General features: G+C 42.2%; 1 protein-coding gene across 3 annotated transcripts in view; it reads right to left on the reverse strand.

Moving 5' to 3' along the window:
• Positions 1-17,413, reverse strand: part of RNF130 (ring finger protein 130) — a 102,964-nt gene extending 85,551 nt beyond the window's left edge. Inside the window, exon 1 of one of the 3 annotated variants that reach the window (XM_082453519.1) lies at positions 16,725-17,413. In XM_082453519.1, the coding sequence (XP_082309645.1) occupies positions 16,725-17,178 (454 nt within the window). In that variant the 5' untranslated portion in view covers positions 17,179-17,413. The remainder of the gene's footprint in view (positions 1-16,724) is intronic. The other 2 variants (XM_082453518.1, XM_082453517.1) reach the window with 2 other exon arrangements.
• Between the last annotated feature and the right edge of the window lie 1,820 nt (positions 17,414-19,233).

The raw sequence follows: 19,233 nt of genomic DNA on the forward strand, positions 1-19,233 counted from the left end.
AACAGGACTTGGTAATTAATTAGATATGGGGGGGTGGGGGTCTAAAGATGACATCCTAGTTTCTGGCATAACACACTGGGTAGAAGGTGGTGTTGACTGAAACAGCAAACATTGGAGGAGAAACAGATTTTTGGAGGAAAGATGATGAACTGTTGTGGACATACCAGGCTTGAAAGAAAATTGAGAGGGAGAGAATAATTCCACTCCCTAAGCGTACCTCCAATAAAATGTTATATATTTTATGTAACAAAAGACATGTACACAATGTTTATGACAGCATTACTTGTAACAGTCAACAAACAGGCAACCCACATGTCCTTCAACAGCAGAATAGGTAAAATGTGATATATTCATGCACTGGATCACTGACAAAACTACTGCTATGTGCAATGACATGAATTTATTTCACCAGTATGATGTGAGCAAAAGAAACTAATCACAAGATGAAAAAGAATACATACCATGATTCTATGTATGTAAGTTAAAAAGCAGGCATAATCTCTAGTGTTCAAAGTCAGGACAGTATTTACTTTTGGGGAAGGAGCAAGGGAGAAGTAGTGATTGAAAGGGGACTCCCAGGGAGCTCTGTGGAGCTCATAATGCTCTATTTCTTGAAAAGATTCAGAGTGACGTCAATGTGGTCGCTGCAGTAATTCATCAAGCTGTGGACTTATGATGGTGTATTCTTCTGTGTATGTTATAGCAGACAAATACTGTATGACTCCATTTATATGAGGTTTCTAGAGTAGTCAAATTCATAGAGACAGAAAGTAGAAGGGTGGCTGCTAGGGGCTCGGGGGAGAAGGAAAGGCATAGTTTAATGGGTATAGGGTTTCAGTTTTGCAAGATGAAAAGACTTCTGGAGATTGGTTCCACAACAACGTGAATCTAGTCAACACTACTGAACTGTACACCTAAAATGGTTAAGATGGTAAACTTCATGTTACATGTATTTTACCATAACTAAAAATTAAATGAACAAACCAACCAACCAACCCTTCAATAATTTTCTATTCCTCTTAGGATAAAGTCCAAAATCCTAACACAGCCTAGAAAGTACTGTCCCACCTTTTCACCTCTGCTGTATACCACTCTCCCCCTTACTCTCTTAACTCCTTTCAGTTCCTCAAGCACACCAAGGGTTTCTTTGTACCTTTTGGTCTTCATATATATTCCTGGCCTGAAATGGTCTTCCTTTCTGTGCCCCTCTTAGTTTAATATCTGCTCCTGCTTTAGCCTCAGCTTAAACATCATTTCTTCAGAGAAGCCTGCCTTGAGCATCCTAGACTGGGTTAGTTCTCTCATTTATGCTCTCTCAGCATCCTGATACTTTCCCCAAGAATTATTATTAAATAATTACTTGTATTATTATCTGTTTTTATTTATTTATTTATTTATTTATTTATTTATTTTTTGCTCTACAATGGTGTGTTAGTTTCTGCTTTATAACAAAGTGAATCAGTTATACATATACATATGTTCCCATATCTCTTCCCTCTTGCATCTCCCTCCCTCTCACCCTCCCTATCCCACCCCTCTAGGTGGTCACAAAGCACCGAGCTGATCTCCCTGTGCTATGTGGCTGCTTCCCACTAGCTATCTATTTTACATTTGGTAGTGTACATATGTCCATGACACTCTCTCACCCTGTCACATCTCACCCCTCCCCCTCCCCATATCCTCAAGTCCATTCTCTAGTAGGTCTGTGTCTTTATTCCCGTCTTACCACTAGGTTCTTCATGACCTTTTTTTTTTTTCCTTAGATTCCATACATATGTGTTAGCATACTGTATTTGTTTTTCACTTTCTGACTTACTTCACTCTGTATGACAGACTCTAACTCCATCCACCTCACTACAAATAACTCCATTTCATTTCTTTTTATGGCTGAGTAATATTCCATTGTATATATGTGCCACATCTTCTTTATCCATTCACCCGATGATGGACACTTAGGTTGCTTCCATGTCCTGGCTATTGTAAATAGAGCTGCAATGAACATTTTGGTACATGACTCTTTTTGAATTATGGTTTTCTCAGGGTATATGCCCAGTAGTGGGATTGCTGGGTCGTATGGTATTTCTATTTTTAGTTTTTTAAGGAACCTCCATACTGTTCTCCATAGTGGCTGTATCAATTTACATTCCCACCAACAGTGCAAGAGTGTTCCCTTTTCTCCACACCCTCTCCAGCATTTACTGTTTCTAGATTTTTTGATGATGGCCATTCTGACCGGTGTGAGATGATACCTCATTGTAGTTTTGATTTGCATTTCTCTAATGATTAATGATGTTGAGCATTCTTTCATGTGTCTGTTGGCTATCTGTATATCTTCTTTGGAAAAATGTCTATTTAGGTCTTCTGCCCATTTTTGGATTGGGTTGTTTGCTTTTTTGTTATTGAGATGCATGAGCTGCTTGTAAATCTTGGAGATTAATCCTTTGTCAGTTGCTTCATTTGCAAATATTTTCTCCCATTCTGAGGGTTGTCTTTTGGTCTTGTTTATGGTTTCCTTTGCTGTGCAAAAGCTTTTAAGTTTCATTAGGTCCCATTTGTTTATTTGTGTTTTTATTTCCATTTCTCTAGGGGCTGGGTCAAAAAGGATCTTGCTGTGATTTATGTCATAGAGTGTTCTGCCTATGTTTTCCTCTAAGAGTTTGATAGTGTCTGGCCTTACACTTAGGTCTTTAATCCATTTTGAGTTTATTTTTGCGTATGGTGTCAGGGAGTGTTCTAATTTCATACTTTTACATGTACCTGTCCAATTTTCCCAGCACCACTTATTGAAGAGGCTGTCTTTTCTCCACTGTATATGCTCGCCTCCTTTATCGAAGATAAGGTGACCATATGTGCGTGGGTTTATCTCTGGGCTTTCTACCCTGTTCCATTGATCTATATTTCTGTTTTTGTGCCAGTACCAAACTGTCTTGATTACTGTAGCTTTGTAATATAGTCTGAAGTCAGGGAGCCTGATTCCTCCAGCTCCGTTTTTCATTCTCAAGATTGCTTTGGCTATTCGGGGTCTTTTGTGTCTCCATACAAATTGTGAAATTTTTTGTTCTAGTTCTGTGAAAAATGCCAGTGGTAGTTTGATAGGGATTGCATTGAATCTGTAGATTGCTTTGGGTAGTAGAGTCATTTTCACAATGTTGATTCTTCCAATCCAAGAACATGGTATATCTCTCCATCTATTTGTATCATCTTTAATTTCTTTCATCAGTGTCCTACAATTTTCTGCATACAGGTCTTTTGTCTCCTTAGGTAGGTTTATTCCTAGATATTTTATTTTTTTTGTTGCAATGGTAAACGGGAGTGTTTTCTTAATTTCACTTTCAGATTTTTCATCATTAGTATATAGGAATGCAAGAGATTTCTGTGCATTAATTTTGTATCCTGCTACTTTACCAAATTCATTGATTAGCTCTAGTAGTTTTCTGGTAGCATCTTTAGGATTCTCTATGTATAGTATCATGTCATCTGCAAACAGTGACAGCTTTACTTATTATCTGTTTAATGTCTGTTTTCACCACTAGACAATACACAGGGGCTGACTCACCTTGCTTCTTCCACTAGACAGCCACCAGACAGCATGAAGGAACTTCTTGTCCTGCCTGCCGTACACGTGTTTAATAATTATTTGCTGAATGAGTATTTGAAGAGCTGTCCCACATGAGTTTAGGATTTCTGATCCAGATGAATTATAGTCTGGTGACAACATGCAAATGAGAAACTGCATCACTGACAATGATCTTTGAGGAATCATAGAAGAGAGATATTAGAAAACTAACCTGTGTAAATAGCACTCCAATATTTATAAACTGATAAAGATGGACTGTGTAGATTATGGGCTAGTTAGGGTACTATTAATCATTAGCAAAATTTCAGAAATAATTATTCAAGGAATAATTTGTAGACACTTAGAAGAGAAAGCTATAATCATGGGGTGCTTGCACAGGTTCACTATGTGTGGGAGACAGAATAATGCCCTCCTCCCAATCCTCCCAATGTCTCCAACCTAATCCCTGGGACCTGTGAATATGTTATGTAACATGACAAGAGGGAATTAAGGTTGGTAATCAGTTGACTTTAAAATAAAGAGATTACCTTGGACTATGTGGGTGGGCCCAATGTAATCACAGGGTCTTAAATGTGGAAGAGAGGTAGGAGATCAGAGTCACAGAAAGCTCTGAAGATGCCTCACTGCTAATTTTGAAGATAGAGGAAGGGGCCACAAGCCAATGAATGCAGGCAATCTCTAGAAGCTGGAAAAAACAAGGAAATGGATTCTCCCTCAGACCATCCAGAAGGAATGCAGTCTTGCCCAACACCTTGATTTTAGCCCAGTGAAACCCATTTAGGACTTCTCACTTCCAGAACTGTAGGATAATAAATTTTTGTTCTTTTAAGCCACCTGGTTTGAGGTAATTGATTACAGTGGCAACAGGAAAATAACATACTATGGTTAAGCCATAAAAACTCACTTCTTCTCCTTCCTAGCAAATCAGAAACAAAGTAAATATAATATATTTGTTTTTTTCCATCAAAGAACTTGATTATGTCTTTTATGATATCATAAGACAAAGAAATATGTACTAAATGCAAAATCAATAAAGTAAATTAGAAAATGGTTAAATGCCCTCCCCACTCCCCCAGAAGTGCTGATTAGTGGAATAATGTCAACCATCTTAGAAGGTTTTTAGAAACACACTACAAGGGTCTGTTCATTCACACTCTTCGATACTTTTATCAATAACTTAGAGCAGGGTTCTTAACTTTGGGTCCGTGGACCACTTGAGGCCTCAAGAGGCATCTGAACCTCTTAAACCTTATTGAAAACTTTGTGTATATATACACAAAAAAGTATTTTTCATCAGAAAGGTCCACAGCTTTCATTAAAGTCTTAATAGGAATCCATAATCCCAGAAGGTTAAGAACCACTGACCTACATGAAGATACATAAAGTATGCTCATCACCTTCACGGGTGACACAAAGCTGCTAGAAAGAGTAAAGACTGGATGAAAAAATCAGGATTCAAAAAGTATCCTGAAAGGCTGAATGAACAGGCTGAACCCCGTAAAGGTAAAATCACTTGGCTTAGGGGAACCTCTATGAAAAAGACCTAGAAGGTCTAATCAGCAGTAATCTCAGTATGAGTCAGTGATTAGGGCTACCAAAATAACCTATATGACTCTAGGCAGGTGTTCAGAATGCTGGAAAAAAAGCATTCTACTCTTTTCTGCACTGGTGAAACCAAATTGCAACACTGTTCAATTTTGCTTTTCTCTTTGGGCCGCCATAACAAATGACTACAAACCTGGTGGCTTAAAACAACATAAATTTATTGTCTCACAGTTCAGGCCAGAAGTCGAAATGAAGGTGCTGGCAGGGCTGGCTCCTTCTGGAGGCTCCAAGGGAGAAATAGTCCCATGTCTCTCTCCTAAGCCTCTGGCGGTTGCCAGCAATCCTTGGCACTCCCTGGCGTTGGCAGCGTACCTCCTATCTCTGTCTACTTCTATCTTCCCACTGTCTCTCTGTATCCTCTCTTCTCCTTATAAGTACACCAGTCACTGGATTTAGGGTCCACCCTAAACTAGTATGATCTTATCTTGATCCTTAACTACTTACATCTGCAAAGATCCTATTACCAAATAAGATCACATTCTGAGGTTCCAGGTGGACATGAAATTTTGTAGGACACTATTCAACTCACTGCATCCTTTAAGTGGAATATTGCATTCTATGGTTTACAATACCATATTCTTAAGAGTGGTCAATAGAAATAGGAATACGAAGTCTAACGGTTAGAGGACTTGAGTCAGACAAGGAAATTAACTACTGTCTACAAATTTTTGAACTGACTTTTTTTTTCCTCCAAATGAAAAAAGACTTTCTAACGTTCTGTTTTCCAGAGATGAATGTGGTAGATTTTGGTCACTCATTTTTTCAAGCTTGAGCTGTAAAACCATCAGATAGTAGTGCTGAGGCCTCAGATGGGTGGTTAGACTTGATGATCACTGATGACTGTTAAGTTCTTAGATTCTACAATTCCTTTCCCATGTCTCCATCTCCATGGCCCTTTTAACTGGCCATTATACAGTATCAAAGAACCATAAAGCTCTACTAATACAGCAAACACTGTGTGGGAGAGTAAGAGGTAGAGGTGAGTGGGATGCCAGCAAGAAGGTACACATTGTAAAGAAAACTTAGAAGCCCTAGGAACGAAAGAATATCAGAATACAGGTAGCTTCAGCATGGTGAGCAAGGGTGAGATGAATGGCCTGAGGGAAGGAAAGGCTGCAGCCAGACCAAGCAGCAAGTGCCTTGTATACCACAGTAAGGAGTTCAGATTTCCATTCTAAGGACAATAAGAAGCCACTGAAGGGTAAACAAGGAGTGACATGACTGGGTGAAGCTTCAAGATCACTGTGGCTACCTGGGAGAAAAGACTGATGGAAGTTAAGAGAAAAAGCAGAAAGACCAAAAAAGGGTAAGAGATGGTAGCTGCCTGTACTAAGATGGCAGGAGTGAAAATGGCAAGTAACAGATAGATATGATACACCCTGAAGGTAAACTGTGGAGGACAGATCAGATGTGGAATGTGAGGAAAAGAAGCCAGGATGAAATTTGTTTAAATAACAAGAGTGGACAGCGATATCATTTACTGAGATGGAGAAGACTGGGGAACAGTGGTAGCAGACTGGAAGGCAAAAAATAGATATATATCAAAAGCTCCATTTGAAGCTTATCCATCTGGAGATGTCTCTGAGAAATCTAAGTTAAAGATACCAAGTAGGCAGTTGAATATATGAATCCAGAGCTCAGAGGAGAAGACTAGGCTAAAAGTAAAGATATAGGAAGCTGTCGCAGGAGGCATGTGGAGAGAGGGAAAAATTGTCACAAAGAGTTCTCTTCTTTTTTTTTTTTTTTAAATTTGTGTCTTTTATTTATTTCTTTTTGGCTGCGTTGGGTCTTAGTTGCTGTGCGCAGGCTTCTCCCTAGTTGCAGCGAGCGGGGGCTACTTTTCATTGCGGTGGCTTCTCTTGTTGCGGAGCACGGGCTCTAGGCACGTGGGCTTCAGTAGTTGTGGCATGCCGGCTCAGTAGCTGTGGCTCGCGGGCTCTAGAGCGCAGGCTCAGTAGTTGTGGTGCACGGGCTTAGTTGCTCCGCGGCATGTGGGGTCTTCCCGGACCAGGGCTCGAACCCGTGTCCCTGCATTAGCAGGCGGATTCTTAACCACTGCGCCACCAAGGAAGCCCTCTCTTATTTCTTTAAAAGAAAATATTTTTGGATTACTGGATATTGTTAAGTGCCCATTTATTTTTGCTTAAGTTTTATGATCTCAAACCTCAGTCAGTTGGGTTCTAAGATTTTTCTCCAGCAACATTCAGCTGCTTGGGCGACAGAAAGCATGGAGAAGATGAATGGTGAAGAGCTCAGATGTTGGGAAAACAGGGAGCTTCTTCAAAGAAAAAAAAAATAGGGGGCAGAATTCATTTGCAGTGCACACAGGGGAAAGAGTGGGAATCATACTGTATACACGGATTAAGAAAAGACAAATTCACCCAATGGCATACAGCAAAGTGCACCAGCCCCATTCACCCCATCACCCCCAGTCGCCAGAGGCAACCACTTTTAACTAGCTCTTTTTTAGTTCTTCCGGTGGTCACCTTCCACTAGTTCTAAAAAGGCTTACAGCCATTATTTCCTGGTTTTTCAACTTTAGACATTGTCTGTGGATTTACGATGTCACAAATTAGGATTCTGCTCACTTAACACTTCTCCATCTTCCCTCTCTTCTGATTTTATTATTTCATTATTTTCCACTACAGTTAAACCTTTCTAGTTTCTGCAATTAGACTATCTCTTGAATCCTCACCTGTGAGATGAGATGAAGATACTGGCCCTCACCTGTCCCTAATATCTCCTTTCTCTCTTCTGTTTCTCCAGCTTTGTCATCTATTTATAATTGTATACTCTTAAGGTTGATAACATTTCCTTTCTGGTCTGCAATTATACAGGTTTCTCTGCTATACAAAAGTCGAGCGTTCCTGTGAAACCTTTTGTAAGCCAAAATGGCAAAAAAGGGAAGAAGCAATTACCGCGGGACATATCTTGCTAACGGACCCACAAAATAAATCAAGATAGAGCACAGATGCTCACAGACACGGTTCACAGCTACAGCAGCTCAATGTTAAGATGCTGAGTGACGTTCTGGGGCAGGAGCTTGGCGGGGCCGCTCTCACTGCTCTGGGTGCGGCTGCCTCTACACTGGCTCGTCTCGCTACAAAACAAACGCTGAATGCTATTTTCGCTTCTTGCCTTTTTTCCATTAAAAGCGAAAATCCTCTTCAGATTTCTGAAGAGGAAATCAAAAATAGGTACTAATGTAGGTCTTTCGTAAAAGCAAAGTGTAAAGCGAACTTTCAAAAAGTGGAGATTACCCATAGTTAAGTCTTCATGCTTTAACTACAGATTGATCTTAAACAGTGAAAGCCAACAAAACCAATAAAAGCATTAATATCATCATGATAAAAATATTATACAAAAGCCAAGTCCTGTCCCTTTCTAGGATTCACTAACTGCTCAAAACGATGACACATTTTAGCCTGATTCCTGTTAAGACAAAAATACTTGGTCTTAGAGTTCCTCTTTTCTTAATGGTGAAAAACATGCCCTCTTCAGTTATTTCTAGTATCTTCCAGTTTTCTACTCATTCTAACCACTGCTTGGAATTCATTCAATTCTTCTTGAAGCTAGGGAATAAACTTAAAAAAAATACCAACCTTAGACACTTTCTTGTTCCCTTTCTAGTTTCTAGTCAGAGAGTGTGACTTTCCCCCTATGGAGAAGGTTTTATATTAAAAATAATTTCAAAAAAATGAGAGAGAAAAGAAAATGAGAAATGTCACCCACAATCCAATCAACATAACCCAACCATTTTTATTTTTGCCTATTACTTTGAGTCCCTGTCTACTGTAAGCATATTTAACACAGTCACCGTTCAATCACTATGTATTTACTTTTGTAGGATATAGCCAGCTTTCACAATGATCCCCTTTAATGGCTGTGTAACATTCCACTAAATAGATATATCATAATTTATTAAACCTACTTGGGAAGCGATACAAGATGTGGTTAAAGGTTTGCTTCTAAGCTTCTAAGCTCTGCAGTCAGATAGACCTACATCAAGTCCAAACTCTACTGAATCACCAACAGGATTCAGCGGGTGGATTACCTCACTCGCTTTAATTCGTCCAACACTAATTACCAGTGCCACCCTCCTATGTTCCAGGCTCAACACTAAGCACTGAGTATGCAAGAGTGGACACTGAGACAGGATCTCTGCCTTCAGAAACAAACAAGATAGATATATAATTTCCAACCATGTTAAGTGCTATAAAGAAAAAAAAAAAAACACTAAGTGCGAGACTGGAGTGCCTTGAATTCCCATCCACAGAATGAGGATATAGTACCACCGAGAGCTGTTACAAGGATTAAATGATAATCCACGTACAGTATTTGGCACCATTCTTGGTACACAGTAGGTACCCAATATATATTAACTATATCACTGCCTGGGATTAAGAGAGAACACCAAAGCAGGAAATACCATCCTCTCAATATACTCTTTCCTCTTCTTTTCTCTGTCAATATAAATCCTACACTTTTTCAGGTTTGAGTCTACTGCTAGAAGTTTGATGTGGGTCTTTTTTAGATCCATTTCTCTCCTTATCGTGTTCAAGTTTTCTTTTACCTCCCTGACAAACTGAGTATATTTGTAATAGCTGTTTTAACATCCTTATCTGCAATTCCATCATTTGCCCCATTTCTGGGACTGTTTCTACTGCCTGTTTCCTGCCTGGTTATGGGTCATGTTTTTCTATTTCTTAGCTTGTCTGCTAATTTTTGATTGGATGCTAGTCTTGGATTTCGTGTTTTTGGGAGCTGGATTTTGTTGTATTCCTTTAAATATTATTGGGGTTTGTTCAGGATTAGTTACTTCGAATAAATTTGATCCTTTTAAGGTTTGCTTCTAAGCTTTGGTAGGTGGGTCCAGAACAGGCTTTTCTCCAGGGCTAATCTGGCCTCACTCCATGCCTTGTGCATCAGGTCTTTCTACTCTGATTAGTGAGAATATGAACTATTCCCAGCCTTGTGCGAACTCCAACAATTCTTCCACCTGCTAAGTTCTAACAGTTCTCCATAAAACGTGCAGATCAGTACTCAACCAAAGGCTTGAGGGGACCCCTTGCAGCTTTCCAGAGCTTGCTCTCTGTGCAGCTCCCTCCTCTCCTATACTTGACCTCCTCACACAGTCAAGCTGCCTTTGCCTACTTGAGCTCTGAACTCTGTCTCATCAACTCCGGGAGACCACCAGATTCTTTGTGGGTCCCCCCTCCCGGTGCTGCAGCTTAGAAACTCTCCAGGAGGTAAACTGAGGCCGTCACAGAGCTCTGTTGTTTATTTCCTTTCTCTCAGGGATCACTATCTTGTGCTGTTTTTTGACCTATTTCTAAAACTGCTGTTTCACAACTTTGTCAGGTTTTCCAGTCACTTGAGGTGGCAAGATAAACCTGGTGTCTGTTACTCCATTATGGCTGGAAGCAGAACTAATCAAGTTTAACTTCAACTTCCACATTTTCAATGAAACTTCTCTAGACTACAAGTCCAAATAATTTTTCATTTCTCTGGTCTTTGTACCATTTATGATCTAGCATAATAACAGAGGCCCTACAGTATATTCTGTCCATCAACACCCCACCATCCCCCATCCCACCATACAGCTTCCAGCAATGCCTGCTATCAGTTTCACTACCAGACCAAGCACCACAGGATTAAATGCAATCACATATTACAGTGGCTTGCTAGTGCCAGGCACAGTCCTAGGTGTTTGGCTGAAACAAAGAAGACACTGTCCCTAATTTCCAAGAGCTCACAGTTTGGGACAACTGAGGAATCAAATTCTCACCCATAAATCCATAACATAGTTTTAATGGGAAAAACTAAGGTATAAATGAACCTTTAGAACAGAGATTGTGGGCTGTCAAAAGTTTTCTTAAAGGGCCAGAGAATAAGTAGTTTAGGCTTGGAAGCCATACAGGCTCCTGTAATAACTGCTCCACTCTGCCAGTGTACCTTGAAAGTAACCACAGACATGTGAGTGAATGGGCATGGCTGTGTTCCAATAAGCTCTGTTTACAATAACAGGTGGCTGGCCCCCTGGCTGGAGTTTGCAGACAGCTTGCACCACCTTCTACAATGGCATGTCCTGTTTGTGCCATCCAGACAAGACTGATCTCAACAAGAAAACCAAGTTCTCTCAGGCAGAATTACATACCATGTCTTTTGCACAAACACAGAACCTGTATAACACAAGCACAGAGTAGGTGCTTATCAAGGACTTTTTAATCTACTTCATTTGACATTTGAAGGGTTCCCTTTATTTCACTCAAAATTGCTTCCAACAGTAAAGAAATCGACACGTACTATGATTTACGGAAAAAAATGAATGCCTAGTGCATAAAATACTCTAAGATGATAAAACAAACAAATGTTGATGATCCTGACAACTTAATTTCATTTTGTAAATAAGTCAAGTTTCCTATACTTGAAAGAACCAGCTCTGAGGACTATCCATGCATCCCAGCGATGTGGACATGGTCCAAAACCAGACCTCTTTGAGAATTATCTAAAGAAAGAGTTCACAAGCACATTAAAAAACTGCATCAAAAATAATTTTCAATTGTCAAAATTAAAATCTATCCAGAAAAGACAAAGATTTGGCACATTGCATGTATTTTTCAAATTGTTCAATCAAAAAGATAATCTCACAAAACAAATTCTGAATGTTTAAATTTGTTTTCATTGTTGCACAGTATGTATGTATATATATATGCACACATACACACCCATGTGACTGGTGTGAAAAGAACAGTATCCTTAATGGGTTTATTCCGGCAGGTTTGTTTAACAAGATTTGTCTTATTACTTTACAGTCATACTTTGTTCAAGATGGAGGGAATCTTAGAAACCATCTAATCGAACGTTCCTTCAAATGAAGGATTTCCCTTTTACAATATTCAAAACAATGCTCTGTAGTTTGTTCATCTCTTAAAACTCATAGTCAGAACTGAACATGAACTAAAGGTGTCCTTGGCCTACAACGAGGTGCGACCAGTGCTACCCAGGATCCAGGTGCTCAAATGCATGCAAGAGTAGATAGAACGAGCTCGTCAGTGAGCACTCACAGGCTTTGTCCTGTGACATGCAGCTCTAAGCCTCATCTCCCCTCCACTCCCTTCCCTGCAGCTAATTTTTTTTTTACCCAAATCAAGGCTACATATTCATTCCTATTAACTTTTTTCTTAGTTTCAGCCCACCATTCCATACACTGAGGTCCTGAGGATCCTGTAGTCCAATATTTCAGTTAAATATGTCATGTCTTTATCAAAATCACTAGCACAACAATCAAAGAACTTCACAATGTGAAGAATAAAAGGAGGAAAAATTGAAGGCAACAAGTATAGACAACACTTTGCCATAAAGAGAGACAGAGAAATGGGATGGCAGCAGGATGGATACTTGGTGGGGAGGTCAAATGTTTAAATATATATATTCAAATATTTATATGCTAATGAATCATCCAAAAGCAAAGGAAAAATACAGTATGTAAAAACGTTTTCTAAATTGTTAAATTCTAAATTATTAAAATTCAATACAAATATAATTTATCATATATTGCTTGGTCATCTAATTTATATCAAAATTTGGTTTTTAGAGCCTCCAGCTCCTGAATTCTCTTTCCTGTCAGGGTCTCTGCTTCTAGGATCACACTTACTTTTTCTCTGAATATTTTGAAATCTCTAACTATATCCAGTAGCCCCTGCCTTTGCCATTATGAAATTGAACATCACATGGCCCTTTTCATCCAAGATCTTGTTTCCACATCAATCGCCTTTACTCTCAGAATTTTAAAAACCAAGTTCAGGCTTAACGGATTCATCCAATAGAATCACATAAAACATAAGAATCTAAGATTTTTTTTTAAATGTTATTGTATCCCTACAGTCAGCAGGATGGCCAAAAAAAGTTTATTATTTGGTAAAATTGTTCTCCAAGGCTGTAACATCCAATCCTGAAAATTTCTAGGCTAAGTGGCCATTACCAAATTCTTCCCACCAGCACATCTGCATACAAAATGACATCATCAACAACAGGGCCTTCTCCTCTCCCAACCCCCACGCTAGGGTCAAACAAAAAGTTAGTGTGCACACACATAAAGCACATTTACAATGTCCACGCACAGTAAATGCTAGCTAGTTTACATTTGTTTCTAGATCTAAGCTCACCCTTTGAGTAAGTAGTAAGAAAACAACCATGAACAACCACGATCTGTGCATAAATATAAGGTGTGTTCTTTCAAAAGTCCATTTCTAAAAATGAATTCTTTATCAGTTAAAATATGAAATTTGTTATCACCAAACAAATGAATCTCCATTTACATCTATTTAATGATAAAGAATATATTTTCAAAGTACAACACTTGTTTATGAAATATTTTATAAAGTTTAACACTTTCCAAAATGTACTTTTAAAATACTAAAGCATCTAAGGAAAAAATGGCCAATTTGCCCTTTAAAGATATAAGACAAATAAGTCTTCCTCAGTAATTCATACATGCCTAATCAATAGAAACAATGCAAAATAACAAGAAAGGTTTTTACTTTCACAAATCAAGTCATAGATTTAAAATGAGTCATCATGTTAAGCTCTAGGAAAACTGTAAAGTTATTTTGTCTTTATGTTCATTTCTACCAAACATTTGTCCTCAAAATGAATTTTCATTAATTTCCCATCTATTGACCACAGCTGTTTTTTTTGCCAGGAATTCTGTCTCATAGCTGTTTTTTGTAATTTGAACATCACTTTGTTCAGTGTCAACACACAGTAAATCTTCAATAAACATGTTAAGAATCAAATTATAAGAGCATAAGAGTCAGAAGGAATGCATAATTTTTTCTAAAAATACAAAAATTTGAGACTCACTAAATCAAGAATATCATAATGTGAAATACCCAAATATTACTCAAATTTTAAACTGTTTTCTTTCTTTTTTAATTTGAGGTATAATTGACATAAGCCATTTTCTTAAACAGGAAAAATTGTAACAGATTTCTACCACCATTCTTGTTTTTAAAATACATTCCTGGGACTTCCCTGGCAGTCCAGTGGTTGGGACTCTGCATTTCCACTGTGGGGAGCACGGGTTCAATCCCTGGTCGGGGAACTAAAGATCCTGCAAGCGCATGGCGCAGCCAAAAAAACCAAGAAACAAAAAAAACAAAAATAAAATACATTCCTAAATTCCTGCTGCAAAAGCACAAAAATGTCTTAGATTTCATGTTAATCCATCATCGGTTTAGAAACAATTTACAGGTAAACTGACATAAAAACCGCCACTAGACTGTGAGCTTCAGGAAGAGACAGATTTGTTTTGTTCACTGCTGTGGCCCCTCCCTCTGCCCCAGTGCCTTGGATGGTGGCTGGTACCAGTAGGTTTTCAATTAGTATTTGCTGGATTGAAAGAACCTATGTGTGCAGACCCCTTAGTACAAAGCCAGACCCAAACCTGCAGGATCCCCCCAACACCATGAGAAAACATGGAGCAATCTCATGCTGTGCAGATACAAATTGAGCCTCTAGAGAACACAGGACAGGAAGAGAAGACAGACACTCAGGGGAACTGACTGCAGACTCAGTTTCCACACACTGCTCCAATGTATTCACATTGATGCCATGTTTAAACTCCACCAATTTAGAGATTCATTTAGGTTAACAAATCTCCTCTTGTAAGAATGCAGGAATCATTTAAACTTCTCAATAATCTTATGGTGTAAATATTTCACCATTCCACTTTGCAGATGAAACTGAGGCTAAAAGCCCAAATTACTTTCTTAGAGTCACAAAGTACTTTCCCAGTGTCACACAGTTTATGTACAGCACGACTCAGAACCTTTAATCCTTTAATGCTACCTCCTCGTTGACAGGGGAATAGGACTAACCTTTACCCACACATCAGTGCCTAATACCTTTCTATAGAAACACCTAAAACAAGTTTTCTTAAAGATGGGGCTTTTGTTTGGAGTGACAGGCAAGCAACAAGTAGTTTCAGAACATGGATCACTTATGAGGTAAGTATCTAAAGTGAGGATCATGGATTTGGGGTGCCTGGGGGAATCAAGCCCCAAAGCAAACCACAGATTTCAAAACACTGCACAGGGCCAGCTCTTGCTCTAGAACAGTTTGCCTCTCTCTCTTCCTCTTCCTCCCCTTCCACGTGACCCTCACAGATCTCAGCACCAGAAAATAGACTACCATTGTCAGTGCCATAGTTTGGCAACATTATGTGTCCCAACCACAGTGACTGGCACAGAACAAGCAAGCAAATATTTACTGAATGAACCAAAGGCCAAAGTTGTTTCTGTGGGCAAGGTGGGACCCTAGCTGCCTTTTTTAACAAAGTGGAGATGAGAAGTGTACCCTAACACTTGATTATTGGTGTAAAAATGAACTTTTAAAAGGCAGGTGTAAACTGGGGACAGGCTACAGTGAAAGCTTTACCTGATTCTTCTTCCTCAGCTAGATTGCCTCAAAGAAGAAAACAGCTTAGCACGTTAGCATTCAAATACAGATCTCAGAAGGCGCATGATGTTTTAATATTTTAGAGTATAAAAACAAACACCATTACCTTATTTAGGTTGCCTAGTTTAGGTCATCTTAACACGAATAGCAGCTTAAAAAAAAGTCCCCTCTCAGCATTCTCAGGGTGAGAGTGGGTGGGGGTTGAGAAGAATAGTAGGCATTTTTCCAAAAAGTTTGCTGTGGGCCAAAAAACAAAATCATACTCCACAGTGTGGGAAAAGTTTCCTTTAAAACATGACCAGAAATTTATACAAATATACGCTTTATACCAAATAATTTAACAGAGCCTATGATTATAGGAAGACGTAAGGTTAAGCCAAACGCTTCAGAGACAACTCCCGAAAATTTTACCTATTTCCCCTTTGGTAGACTCCCATGACCTGAAGACTTGGCTACAGGTTCCAATTGGTATTGGATTCTTCAGAACGTGTGATTTTCAGGCGTCAAATTACAGTAAAGCTGGTGGGGCAGAATAACAGCCAAAAGCAACAGGGAAGATGCCCATTTTTCTCCTCCACCCTCCTTTCACTTGCCACTTAAGAAAAACGGCACGCTTCTACGTTAGAAAAGGGCCTCATCCTTCGAGATTCAATGCAGCGCTAAGTCTGTGATTTCGGGAACGAACCTGCGGATTCCGAAATACAGGTTAAAACCTCATCCATCATGAACTAGTTTTGCGCTCTTCCACCACCTCCTTTGTCTGAGCTGTCCCTGCAAACTCGCAGTTCAATGCCTTCCTGTAAACAAGCTAACTAAACCAAAAGGAACGTTCTAAGTCTTTCTCAAAAGAAGAACCCAATAACGCGTCTGAAGCCTCATCCCAGCAGTGAGCAGGCGGGGGTGCACACGACGGGAACCTCGACCCTGGGGCCGCCCGCCGAGCTGCGCGACAATCCGGGCCGGGGTGGGGGCGCCGCGCCCGCCGCCCCCGCGCCCAGGCGGCGGCTCCCGCGGGGCCAGGGACCAGAGACCATCGCCCGCCGCCTCGCCACGGCTTCTCTCTCCGCTGCCAGGCACTCACCTCCGTGGATGGGTAGCGGCGCCAGCACCTGACCGCGGACCTCGGCCTTGGGCGAGTCGAGCCCGTAGCGCCCGCGGTCGATGCGGAATGTGAGCGGGGCGCCGCGGCCGGGCTCCTGCACCGTCACGTTGATGAGCGCCGTGTAGTACTCCTGGCTCGCGTTGTCTGCCCGCGCCGGCCACAGGCTGCAGGTCAGCAGCGCGAGCGCGGCGAGCCGGGCCGGGCCCGCCCGCGCCGCACCGCTCATCGTCCCTCCGGCCGCCGCCGCCGCCGCTGCTCTCGGACCGGGCTCCCGGGCCGGCGCCGAGAGGCGGTGCGGGCGCGGCCGGCGCGGCGGCGGGAGCGCACGCGCGCGGCCGGTGCAGGGCCGGGCACGAGCACGGCCCTCCTCGGTGCCGCGGCCCTGCTGCTCGCCGCCCTCACGTCCGCGGCCCGCCCGCGGGGACGCGCCCATGGGCCCCTTCGGCGAGGACGGCGGGTCAGACCACGCGCGGTCGTCTCCTCCGGGTCCCTCCAGGGCCGTGGGGGCGGGCCCTCTCCATTCCCCGGGGCCGGTCCCGCCGAGTGGGGGCGCCTCGCAAGGACACAACACGTGTGGGAGATGCGCCCGAAGGAGGGTCTCTAGAGCACAAAGTCCCGGTCGCCGAGCTGCCGCCTCAGGCGCGCGCTCGCCACCGCCCCGCCCCCTGTCAGCCGGGTGGCACAGCGCAGGCTTGGGGCTCAGCCCCGCCTCCATGCGCATGCGTGCGAGGGCCTGTCCTCTCCCGCCCGCCTGCACTAGGGCCCTAGGAGGCCCCGGCACTTTCTTAACCCGCGCCCGGCCGTGTTTATACGTCAGGCTTGATGCGCCTAGGATCTGGAGCCTGGGGGCTTTCCAAGGCCCCTGGAAGAGTTTGAGGTGAGGTTACAAAAGAAAAAGAGCTAAAACTTTAAAATTAATTTAAAGATTAAATGTCTATGGGATTTCACATTTCAACTGGTCAACTCCAAGTCATATAATTGGCATCACGGGAGGGCGGATGGTTCTGTGCAAATAAGAGTACAGGGTCTTACTAGACCCGGATCTTTAAGGACATCTGAGTTATTAAGAAGGACCTCTACAGACTAGATGAAACCTCCAGAGGCCCTTGGACAAGGCGGAGACTGTGGTGAGACTTTCCCCCCACCCCGAACCCCCCAGCACACACACTACCCTATACAGGCACACACACACACACACACACACACACACACACACACACACACCGTGTCAGTTAAGCTGTGCACCCTTCCAAAGCATAAATGGGAAGAGTGAGTCTAGATTTGGGTGTAGCTGAATTCAGGAGCTTATATGATATTGGGCAGCATACCCATCATTACCAAGAAGCGGGGAGGAAGGGTGGCATCTTCTGACTAGCCAGGCCTGGATCTCCTGCGTCCTCTAGTGGAAAGGGGGTGGAAGTCATCCTTGCTCAACCAACTGTACTGAGAATCCCAGAGAGAGGCTGCTTCCCGAAGGAAAGCTGAGGCGCAGTTTCCAGGGAAAAAGTATGGATGTAGTGCAGGCCAACACATCAGATGTCCACTGGTGCCTTCTTTTTTTTTTTTTAATTAATTAATTAATTAATTTATTTTTGGCTGTGTTGGGTCTTCGTTTCTGTGCGAGGGCTTTCTCTAGTTGCGGCGAGTGGGGGCCACTCTTCATCGCGGTGCGCGGGCCTCTCACTATCAAGGCCTCTCTTGTTGCGGAGCACAGGCTCCAGACGCGCAGGCTCAGTAGTTGTGGCTCACTAGCCCAGTTGCTCCGCGGCATGTGGGATCTTCCCAGACCAGGGCTCGAACCCGTGTCCCCTGCATTGGCAGGCGGATTCTCAACCACTGCACCACCAGGGAAGCCCACTGGTGCTTTCTTATCGACATTGTTAACAAATTCTCCCTCCAATTCCTTCCCTTCCATCCCCACTACCTTTCTTTGTCAAGTCCATGTCCTGCCCTGAGACTGCGTTTTATTTACTTGCATACAGGAAGTAATGAGGCCACCATCCTAGGCCCTGTAGTGAAAGAGGGCTCTGCTCTGGCCCTCTCACAGCTGGACCCCTCTCACAGGGCAAGGAGTCCTTGGAACCAAGGTACCTCTGCTCAGGCACCTGAGACCTAGGAATTCCCTTTCCAAACAGCCCTGGGCCTCTTCGGGCCTACATGGTAGGGCTCTTTGTGGTAGGGGTCTTCTTACTCTGCTCCTATTACTTACCGTGCTGTGGCCTGCCCCTGCTTGAAAAGCTCATGCCCCCTACGACCTTGTCCTTACAAGGGTCTTTCAAAGTGTGGGATGCTCTTGCCCCCTGGCGTGAAAAACAATTATAGAGACCCACAGACACCACCCTGTTAAGTCAGCTGGGGAGAAAGCAGGTCCCTTTCAAGCTCTCTTTTGGCCCTTCTGAATTTGTCAAGGAGAAAGTTGGATCTAAAGTGCTTTTAACACAATCCCCCTTCAAACAAAGTGGGATGAGGTCTTCATGCACAGCTTCAG

This window comes from Balaenoptera physalus (assembly GCF_965194825.1).
Source record: "Balaenoptera physalus genome assembly, chromosome: 3".
NCBI lineage: Eukaryota > Metazoa > Chordata > Mammalia > Artiodactyla > Balaenopteridae > Balaenoptera > Balaenoptera physalus.